Source organism: Pseudogymnoascus destructans (genome assembly GCF_001641265.1).
Source record: "Pseudogymnoascus destructans isolate 20631-21 unplaced genomic scaffold scaffold_71, whole genome shotgun sequence".
Lineage (NCBI taxonomy): Eukaryota > Fungi > Ascomycota > Leotiomycetes > Thelebolales > Thelebolaceae > Pseudogymnoascus > Pseudogymnoascus destructans.
The window spans coordinates 4,494-16,045 of record NW_020167587.1 but is presented as its reverse complement, the minus strand read 5'-3'; the positions used below and the strand labels follow the sequence as shown (position 1 = coordinate 16,045).

Genomic DNA, 11,552 nt, shown 5'->3' with positions numbered 1-11,552 from the left:
CATCAAAATAGCTCTCCAACCTCAATCTATGCAGCTGTTGACCAGTTTACAAAGGGTGCATCGCAAATAATGCATCAATTAGCACTGCTAAAGGGAGAGAACCAAAACCTACGACAGGCAAATGAAGTACTAAGCAAGCGCCGGAGAGCTAGGAAAACACGACTACAGCAAGGAGGATCACTTAGTCAACAAGGGGCGCAAGAGCTACAGGATGAGAGGGATGTTGTGCAGCAGGTAGAGCAGGAAATAAGGGCAAGCCGTGGTCGGAAGCCAAGGGAAGAAACCCGTGCCCGTCGCTGTGGCAAGTGTGGTGAGACTGGGCACAATGCGCGCACGTGTCAGATTGTAATAGACACCTCTGAGGAAGAGGACTCCGAGTAGTTTCAATTGATTTCTAATGTTGTGGTAGATTTATCGCAATGTTTGTCATGAGGGTAGATAATTTTGGCGCTTTCGCTTGTTTGGCGCTTTCGCTATACATGTACGTTATTGGAAAATAAATCAATCTTGATTTCCAATTCTAGCTACTATAGCTAGGCGCTATTTACAAATCCCTGCTACTAGTGCTCCTATAGAGAGCCTTTTTAGTATAGGTAGCCTTATTATTTCAAAGATTAGAAATAGGCTTTCTAAAGACATTTTTAGAGTAATAGCTTGTTTAAAGAGTTGGGTGTCATACTGACATTCGTTGCACTCAGTTTGCTATCAAACTCAAGAGCAAACTTGGAAATGCCGGTAGTTGAAGTAAATAAAAATGAAGCTCTTTTAAATGCCATTGAATTTTTAAATGAAAACCCAACAGAGAAGAGTGCTACAGTAGCACGGATGTACAGAGTAAACCCAAGTACGCTCCGGACTATACGACTACGACAACGACGCGCATCACCACAATGCACCGCTGTGCCACGCGGAGGCCAGAACAGAGTACTGTCTGATGTACAAGTTACAGCTATACAAAGATACATCCAACGCTCGTACGAAAATGGGTACGGTGCAACTAAGCCTATGGTGTTCAGTGCCATCTGCCAACTACGTGCAGCAGAAACTCCAACACGTGTACCACCATCACAACGGTGGTTCCAGACATGGATTAAGACACAACAACACAACTTCCATACAATAAAAACCCGGCCAATTGAAGCAGCACGGGTTGCATCTCATGAAGTATCAGCTATTAAAGAATGGTTTTATGAATTTAAAGATGTGTGTAATCAACTAGATATTACTGCAGGTGATATCTACAACTTTGATGAAGTTGGATTCCGTGTAGGAATGAGCACCGGTGAACATGTGTTGGTACCATCTGCAGTAAAGGAGGTAAGTTGTTTCTACTTATCTTACTTTATATTATTCTAATATTTATAGCTTTATATACAAGCTCCAGAGAACAGACAAAGTCTTACAGTTATAGAGACAATTTCAGCTGCTGGCATTGCACTTCCACCGTTCCTTATTATACAAGGAAAATTACACATGGAAAGTTGGTACCATGACAATCTACACGGTGATGAGAAAGTTGCAGTATCCGATTCCGGATATACAAACTCTGAGCTTGCAATGGAATATCTACAGCATTTTATTCAACATACACCGTCTATAAGAACGAAATTGTTAATAATGGACTCTCATGTCTCACATGAAGTTCCAGAGTTTATAATACTTGCACATCAACACAATATACACTTACATGTGTTTTCGTCTCATCTTACGCATATTCTACAACCGCTAGATGTTACTGTGTTTGCACAATATAAACATTGGCACCGACGTGCAATTCAACAAGCAATCCGGAATTTTGATACAGATTATAATGTTATATCTTTCTTTAGAGACTTGTCTACTATCCGTAAGCAGACATTTACAAAGGGTAACTGTATCAAGTCTTTTAGAGATGCAGGTATTTGGCCACCTAACTATGAAAAGATTCAAGAGAAGGTTGCTATATATGCAAAACCAGAAGTTTTAGAAACACCACAACGCGCATTTCAAGCAAGTTATGATCTTTCAACATGGAGTCAAACATTTGATAAGATCCTTAGTTCACCGTCACGGCAAAAGTGGGCGTCTTCTTATACTGAAATCCAAACTCAGTTAACAGAGGCTGAGCTGTTCCAGTCAGAGCTTGTACAAATTACTACTATTATGACTGAGCAACGACAGCGGAAGGTTAGAAGTCGGAAATCTATTCAAAAAGGTGGTGCTATTACAGTTGAACATGCACGGCAAAGGATTTATGAGAAGAAGGTAAAGGAGCAACTTTTAGAAGAAGCACGGGAGAAAAGAGAGAGAACACGCATGGTGAACGTTGAGCGTAAGATGCAGCTCCGTGCTGGCATCGATGCACGGAAGGCAGAACGTACACGGAAAAAGGACCTACATGAATTTCAAAAAAGTAACCCAGACACGGAGCCACCAATTGGCTTACGTACAGAAATCATTGACCCGGACGTTACACAGAAGAAACGTGAGGAGGAGGAGGAGGCGGACCGACTGTTAGCCATCGAGGAGAGTGGGTACGTGAACTTTGCAGGCTTGGACTACGACATGATTCACGATGCAAGTGACGGTGGCTGTGATGATCAATCACTGCCTGACAATATTGATCCAAATCTTTTTTAATTATTTAATTCTATAACTTATATATATTTACAGCATTGTTACGTTGTCAGTCGTGTTCATGGTCGGTCGTGTCGCGTCGCGAGTCCGCTCCCGAAGTGTCCACAATCGCTTTCGCGTCCCAGTTCGCTTTCGCCAACCGCCTCCAGGCGTGGTTTGAGAACCAACGATTATACAGTCAACTCCCGTTAAGTCGATACAATGGTGACACGTGTAAATATCGTAAAGTGAAAATTCGTTATATTGAATGCCAAGTATTATGTATCCACCTATCTAATGTCTCCTAAACAGTCCGTCCGTATGGATAGTACACATCTTGTAGGGAGATTTGCCGTACTCATTAGCTCTAAATGTACACCCGCACTTAAGCCACAGCAGTGCAAGCGAGCCAAGTTTTCGAGATGTACTGTCGCGACAAGCTTTTACAGAACGATAAACTTCTACATTGTGAGCCTAGTGTCCATACGGAATTCCGCTTTTTTATCGCCGCCGTCATCACACGAGAAGCGGCATGTAATACCGGCTGAAGCGCGAAGATATATAGAGTGGCGCGGTGAGAGTATGATAACTGGGCGAAGACCTTAATAGCGCTCAGACGATGCGGCGGATGGCGGTAACGGCACATCAGAGGCTGGTCTCTATTCCATTTGCCAGTCTGTACAATTGAGTGTTTCGAGTCGTACTATATTTGGACTTTCTGGATTACTGAGGCTCGCTGTCCTGTCGCGTTACCTGGTTAAGCGCCCAACAACACCCTAGCAATACGGAGATTGCAGCGCCAATGTTTGCACGGCGCTTTCGCAAAGTCCACACTGAAATATGTATTCTGCCAAGCAATATCCGCTATGGCGTGTGGGTATTGGGCGTGTCAGCGGACTGCTAAGGCGGTGTACGCCTTGTCCTCCGTATGCACGCAGTAGGCAACTCGAACTCCAACATATCCAACATAATAAGATTGCTTTTCCATGTTATGTCTTAAAATAGCAGAATCGCACAAGTATCGCCTAGTAAGCCTCATTCTTCCTTTTCCTGCTTTCTCCTCTCTTGCATCCATATTTGTGCGTCATGCTCTTGAAGTTGTAGTGTTGATCGCCCAACACTGCCAGTTTCAGAGGTTCCTACGTTCCTGTTGTCTGTAACACTGGAACATGTTATCATGTCCTACATATTTCCAAGCAATTATAATAGCCATAATTTCTGCCGGAAATCTGCAGCACTCCCAGGTCAGACTCAATCATACCTTGGTCATCAAATAGCTATGGTCCAGTGGGCCATGGCAGGCCGTTAATATTCGCATCGGTACAATTACAGTCCATCGACTTCTCCCTGGCGGATCTTGGATGTCGAATGTGCTAGCATCTTCACTTTGCGCAACTAGTTCATCATGTATTGCACAATCACAGGTGTATACGATAATTCAAGCTCATCAACAAACCTTCGAAATTGGGCAACAGGTTCCATAGAAACTCAACCTTCTCTCATACTGTTGGAGCTCTACCGACAATATTTGGGTCTGCTCACTGGATGTCGATACAGCGGCTGTGCCGGTCAGGGAGGAGCTTCTGGGATTCGTTCACTGCGATATTCAAGATTTCGACATGTTAGTTGTTTCAGACGGTCACGAAACACTGCCAACGGATCGACATATCCCTTAACAATCGGAAATTAGCCTTGGAGCACTGAGTTCAATCAATCATGAACCATTTCCCTCCGAATCCTCGATGGAACGGCACATTCATAACAAGTAGTATGTTCGGAAAGGTCGGACTCCATCAACTCTATGGAATGCATATTGGCTCTGCAGCCTTTGGATCCCTGGATCCTTGACTATGTGGGTATGACCAAGTCGAGTCCTTAGCCCAGTCTCGAGTCAACCATATGCTATTGATCACCTGCCAATTGACCTCTTGGATATGGTACGGCGTTGAAGATGGAGCGTCGCCTTTCGACTTTTCGTCCAAGCATGTCTGCTTGCGTCTGGAAACTCGTCAATAAGAAACTCGATGCAAGTAGCAGTGGATGCTACGTTCCTTATCTTTACTTGCCCAAAGTATTGTGATTCATTACGAAGAATCTTCCAGTGACTTTTCAACCCAAGTATGGCTTTACTTCTGGAATACAGCCGATCCGCAATATAAGATGATCGTCTCCTCGCCATCATATCTGAGCTTCACATTTCGTCTCAGCACTCTGTCTCACAGAATATAACAATCAAGGTCCCTTTTCTCTTCTCAACCTCACCTTGAATCTCCAATAATAAGCACGCCTACGCTGTATTTTCCTTGCTTCCCTGACTGGCCCGCGCGGCATATTTTCTCTGGCCGTTCATTCCTACAAGCTGCATTTATAGGGTTAATTGGCAGACAGGTAAAGGAGTCTGGTATCTTGCGCAGGCTCCTGGCCTAATACTCGACAACTATAGTCCGACGCAATTCAACCTACGGACAACTCAATTATATCTTCTACAACGGACTGGGCGGACACATGGAGTGGGTTTTGGCAATCTTGGATAATCCCACCTCAGAACACCAGCACTGTACCCTCCGGCAATACGGCCAGTCTGGAGGTAAACTCTCAAAAGCGGTGATTGGGAGTATTTGTCAGCGGCGGCAGCTTGTTTGATCGCAGTCCTCGTCGCAGGTACCTATTATACAAGCGACGTAAAGGGAAGCCTGCAGAGCCAAATCCTACTTCAGCAGCAATCATCATGTACAGAGCCAGGAAATGTCTCCAGAGAGCGAGAAGTATACAAGCTCTGTGTTTGGGCCGCAAGAGTTATTTACAGAGCGTGCGCCTAGGAAATGTATGCTCAGACGGAATGAGCAGTCCAGTGGAGATGTATGCTCCAGTAAGAAGATAATAAGTTGTCCAATAATAAGTGCGAAGCGCATATTTGGCTGCGATGAAATGCAGTTGCAGATAAATATATATCTATAATTATTTATCAACAGCGTTCATTTGACCATAGCTGCCCTGTAGCACAGAGGATATAAGTCTTACCCTATGTCCGCCATTGACTGGACAACCTTACCTTTTCGCTTGTGTCTCTGCCACTTACAGGACTTGTTTGTGTATGTGGAAAACGTCACGACATTTAGTTGTTGAGGAGTTGTACGTCGTTATCTTCAGCCGCAAGTCTCGATTGAGCTAAGCGGGATGCATTGATACAAGGTGAATCCCCAGTCCATCTGATAGACACTGTACCTCATCGATTATTTTCTTGAACCTCAGCTCTACAATGAGCATTTCTTTGAGGCTGTTCGCATATATTTCGTAGTCCGTACCAAGACAGGCGCTTGTGAACTAGCTCTCGCCTCGGATTTGCGGAAAGGGGGAGAGTGGGCGGGGAGGACCGGAACGGGAGCGGCGAAGCGACGTGCTTCACAGCCGATGTGGTCCCCACAAAGCAAAGCGTGCGCCACGCTGCATATCCTCGCGGCAAACAAAACACAAAAACACAGCGACAGGGCGATGATGCACCACAACAACACAGAATGTATCAGTCACGCTCATTCCTTTTCTTTATCGTCTTTGAGTTATTTGCGAACGTCTTGATGTTTATTACTGCCGATTTGTTTTAGATATCCAACAGCCATGATCCAGCTGCCTCGAGTGTTCGTCGAATACATATCGCCTTGTCTCCTGGCTGCTTATTGCAGTTTGGATTTGGCTCGCATTTGATCAGCTATACTATTTCTTGATCGCACTCCTTGGAACATATTCTCAAGCGAACCTCACTCTTTCCTACGAATCCGACTACTAGCGATGCCTTCGACTTTGCGCCGATCGAATCCGAGGCAATCAAGAGCATCTGCGCGGATACAGAATGGAAGGAAAACATCGTGTTCACCTGCAACGACAGTGTGGGAGGCATTGGCACATCCGCAACTCGATCTTGAATTGCGTTCGCTACTCCATTTGGCAGAGGTTCCCTCGTGGAGCCCAAGATCGTGCTCCGCAACGAGTCAGACACTGCAGCAATACGCACAGGATAGGGGCTGATTCGAATATATGTTTGATCGGCAGCACTTTCGCGAGTCCCTCATGCTCTCTGCCCGGGCTTCGTCTATACGATACAGTTGAGGATACAAAGGGAAGACATTCCACGAGCCGATAGCACTGCACCCGAGTCGCTCGACCTGATGAAAATTGGAACTGAAAAATGGAGGGTCTATTCTATAACTGGCTTGGGAACATATCAGTATATGTTTGACAACACTGTGGTCATCAAACTTGAGAGATCGTACTTGTCATATCCTATATACACCGACGGCGATGGCTTTGCGACAGTTTTGGGAAGATCCTCAATTCCGCGCTGACATCAGCATTCTAGCGACAAAGACTCTATTAAAGCTTGCTGAGAGATATTCTATGATATCGATCTTCTTAAACCCATTCTCCTAATTTCTTCCTTGGTGTTCACCTTCGCACGAATATGACTCGCAGCAGGGTTGGCCGGTTGGCGACTGGGTATACAGCCGATATGAGACGCAGTCAAGACTATATTGGAGCAAGCAATTCCTCGAGCACATCTCATATCTATTGGCATCTGGGACCAAGAAGAAGTCGCGAAGTTTAAAGTTGATGCGGCAGCATTAATATCACAGTCCGACGAAGTTTGATTTACTGGACGAAACGGACAAAGCGACGCTAAAGATGTTGTCTTGGGATCAGCAGGCATGGTGGATTTCAAGTCATGACAAAGCATCGGCTTTGGAGGCATTGGGCACTCGAGTTTTGCGTGGAATATCGCTTTACTTAGGCATAAGTATGCCGAGAGGAAGGACCACTTGAGCGGCCCCAGCTATTAAGTGATGAGCTGAGCCAGATCTATGGGAAACCTTACATACCCAGAGTACGCGAGATGTTTATGGCCTTAAATGTTGGGAATCTATAGAAATCAAGGGTCTTGGACGAACTGTGCTACGGAATTAAACCAGTAAGCCCAACACGAAGTTGTTATGGATTCATCAGTCTTCCGATGTGCGTGTCACTTGGATACAGGCAGCGTATAGAGAATATGGTATATATATATTGCAGTATTCATTCAGATCCAGCCGCCTACAGTCTGGGTTATTTCATGAAATGAGGACTTGGCGATTAGTTATATAGACTAGTAGATAATGCAATAATTTTCTTGCCTGATTAGATTGTTACTGGTTGAGGGCGCCGCTGTGCACCTGCAACTTTGGAGCTAGATGCAGTAGTTTCCTGAGTAGTAAATATATTACCCGTACTGAGAGAAGCTCAGTTGGTGATATAAGCTGGTTTAAATACATGAGCCGATGGGGCTGATGTGTTGGCAGCACCAGGCTTCCTTTCAAAACAGAGAAGCCGAATGCTGTTGAGCATGTAGGCTCCATTCAAACAGAGAAGGCAAACGTAGTTCCAGAGTCTCCTAAACCAACAGATGCTCCGAACCACTATTACCTTGAGTTACGCGTCCTCGTATCGACATCCAACTTTTCTAGGCAACTGAGCTCTAAATGTCGCTGCTTTCCAAGATCAAGAAGGAGGAATCAGGAAATGGTAAACCAGCATTCGGGACCTTAAGACGAGCTGGCATCGATGGTTAATACCACTAAATCACTGTGCCGGATCTTGTTATTCAATAACCGTATTCCGTTCTATGTTAGCGGCCCGGCTGCTTTACCACCACGTTTTTCGGTTTTCACGACCGCTTCTTGTTTCTCGTTCCCCATTTCTGCAGCATCCAACACAACATTTAGTTTCTGGTTCTAGTCCCTGGACTGTTGGCGTCCCTGGTGGGTTTCCGATTCTGGGATTTATCGCAAGATCTCGAAGTGCTCATTCTTACCTGTGGGTAGGCTGCGCACTACTCGTCAATACTCGGCTCACTCGCTCAGTGGTTACTCAGCTGGTGATAGCTGAACCTTTTACTCGACTCGGTGAGTGAGGTCAATACTCAGTTACTCTGTAAAAACCCGTGAGTATCGGCTATCAGTGTAAGATTTATGCATCATGTGAACAGTCCCTCATACGATTAATACTGTTTTATGGTTAAGTTAAGTATTACATCTATTAGCATCACTCTCGCCATCTCTAGTAAGCTGTGAGAACGAATCATGTATATTCCTCTATCTAAGTACCATGATTATCAGAAGATTATTAGAACGCTATTATCTATTATATATGCTTAAGAACATCCTCCACCTTGCTTGATGAGGCGGCCAGACCTACTATACTAAGTATTTATAGGGTCTTGATGAGGATCCTCGACTGAGCGGAACGAGCTATGAGTCAAGATAACTGTGTATAGACTTGTTCATAAAATGTCTCTTGTGTGAGAATATGATCTTATTATAGGTATTAACCTACATAATTCTGGTAATAATCTGGTAATCCTTACTTGTTGAGGTTGCATTTGATTGATTCGCATTTGATAGAGACTATCCTTCCCATCTGTGACTTCTTTTGCAAATGTCTGATGCAAGATGTGTTGCCATAGACTTTGGGCCAGCAGACTTGATTGCAGGATGCGTAAGGGCCTTCGAACAATAAGTACAAATAACACATGTTCTCCAGAAAGCCAGTCTGCTCCTTGGTGATAACTTCTCCAGTATTGAGAATCCAGTTGGTTGAATCCCATGCAATCTTCATCAGGAGTTTTGTAGTATGATCTGAGTGTTGTTCATACCATCGTGATAGCTTCCACCACTCAATGAATATATCGTGTGTATCCTTAGTCCATTTGACGAATTGGTTTAACTTGCCATATATTCAAGGCCTGCAGGGACTTTGTAAGGATGCCTGTCCCTCAGTGATGGAAAGGATCTGAGTCGGGCAGGTTATGGTCACATGATAAGAGTTAAGGCAGGTTAGCTGAGTCGGACCCGTTTCGGGTACTTAAGGAGATTGACCACGGGGTTCCTCTCTCATCTTTTTGTATCCTTCATAGTAGACCTATAGGATACATCCGTTTAGCCTCTGACTCGCACTCTATATGCTATACTGTGAGCTGGGTGCCTGTGTCTTACAGACTTGATTTAATGAGGATAGTCGTTGAGAAGACGGAAAAGATCTGAGAATACTGTCAGAATCAAACAACTCTGAGTATTGAGATGGCATTTGGCAAATTGCTCGATTATCAGAAGGTTACCAGAGTCTGGCTACGATGAAGTACTTAAATACCTGGTTTTCCAACGCGAAAGGTACTCCAGCGCTATAACTTTAGCAACTCAAGTTCTCCTCTACTCTAGCTCCAGGAACAACATATCCTGTGCAGCTGATACCTTAGCCACTTTCCTTATCAAACTCTTAGAGTAGACAAGTAAGAACGCCTCTTTGAAGCTAGAACTAGAGTGGATATTTGCAACCATCCATTGTCGACAAGATTGTAAGACTTTGGATACCACTGCACAGGTCCTGGTAATTAGGCCCACTTTCCAAACTGCCTGCTCGTACAAACAGAAATATTTATGTGGTGGGATAACCTCGTGAAAGTGCTATAAAAACAATTAGTATTGCCAGAAGATGCTAGGATATCAGAGACGTACCTTCCTCTACATCAATCCACGGCATATACTCAAAGAGACGCTCAGGCTTCTTTCTCAGCTTTCCAGCCTTTCTCGTATATGAGTGGATAAGCTATCCCAGAAATGTTGCACTTGCGGAAATTGACTCTTCATGGCCTATCAACTATAGTATCACCAGAAGATTACCAGATTATGAGGTAGCATACATCAATGTGTGCTTGAGTTAAGAGAGCCTGGGTGCTAGTGATCTCTTCATCGGAAAGCTCATCTGGTAGAACAGCCTCGTCATTTAAAATATTCGCGCTGTAACATAAGCTCCAACTCCAAATCGTCTCCACCTCAGTATCCTCTCATTCGCTGTTATGATTGTCATCGATTGGAATACTTGAGATACCCTCAAATGCAGCAAGCTCAGACAGAAGTTGTTTGGGCGGAGTAGATGGTGGGGCTTGTGGAGAAGAAGAGGCGCTAATATTCTTGACTTTCTGATTCGCAATGCAAGATGCATGGGTACCCTTCTCAGTCCTGTTTATAGTTAGATTGAGGCTACCAGAGATTACCAGAAGGAACTTACCGAACACAAATACGCTCAACCTTCAATTCATTCTGTAGACGTGTCTTGTCTTCAGTAGAGGCAGCGATATACTTTGTGTAATGACACAGGGCACCCAGCTCACAGTAATAGCATATGAGAGTGCGAGTTGGAGGCTAAAAGGATGCTATCCTATAGGTCTACTACGAAGGATACAAAAAAGATGAAGGGGGAACCCCGTTAAGTTTGTTTCCTTAAGTACCCGAAACGGGCCCGACTCGGTTATCCCAACCCTAGCCCTGAACCTTCCACCGCAACAGGTCCGCATCGACCCTGAACCCTACACCCTTACTGTCCCCCACTATAGTGTAACTCGCTATGTCCTCCTCTACTGGTCCGAAACCACACCGAGTCGGATTTCATGCTTGTGGTGACCGTAACAGCTCTGAGGCGGGTTCTTCGAGTATCTAGGTAAGGAGGCATCCTTACACTTTGCAGACTTATATAACTTCTTTAAGTAGTAGCTCAGATCAGCATGGTCAGCCTTGAGTACTAAGTGAACAGCCTTCTCATCTTCAGTAAGGTTGGAGACGCAGTTGCTAGCTTTGATAGTATTCGCATTAGTGGAGAGTTCTTCATGTGCCTTGAGTTTCGCCATACTAACTAAACACGTGATTAGCAGAGATCTCCAGAAGTTCTGGCTATAGAATCAAGATAATAAACTTAGTTGAAGTCCTAGTGAAGAGGTAAAGGCTCAAAAGGGAAGAAGAATGTGTAGATCGGAGAGTAACCAAGGAAGGTGGTTCTAAGGTCGTGGTTATTTTAAAGTTGCAAACAAAAAATTTGTGAAGGAATATTCACCTACAAAGAATTACTGTTCCAAAAACAACACCACAATGCGCACCTTC

At 44.5% G+C, this 11,552-nt stretch overlaps 1 protein-coding gene across 1 annotated transcript; it reads right to left on the bottom strand.

Annotated features, from left to right (window-relative positions):
• Window positions 1-10,053: 10,053 nt before the first annotated feature.
• On the bottom strand, window positions 10,054-11,302 carry VC83_09567 (uncharacterized protein; the record flags this gene model as incomplete). The annotated part of the gene is made up of 6 exons (XM_024472980.1): window positions 10,054-10,082; window positions 10,134-10,200; window positions 10,319-10,461; window positions 10,507-10,637; window positions 10,687-10,735; window positions 11,134-11,302. 6 exons carry the CDS (start codon window positions 11,300-11,302, stop codon window positions 10,054-10,056), a joined length of 588 nt encoding a protein of 195 aa, XP_024319490.1.
• Window positions 11,303-11,552: the final 250 nt, after the last annotated feature.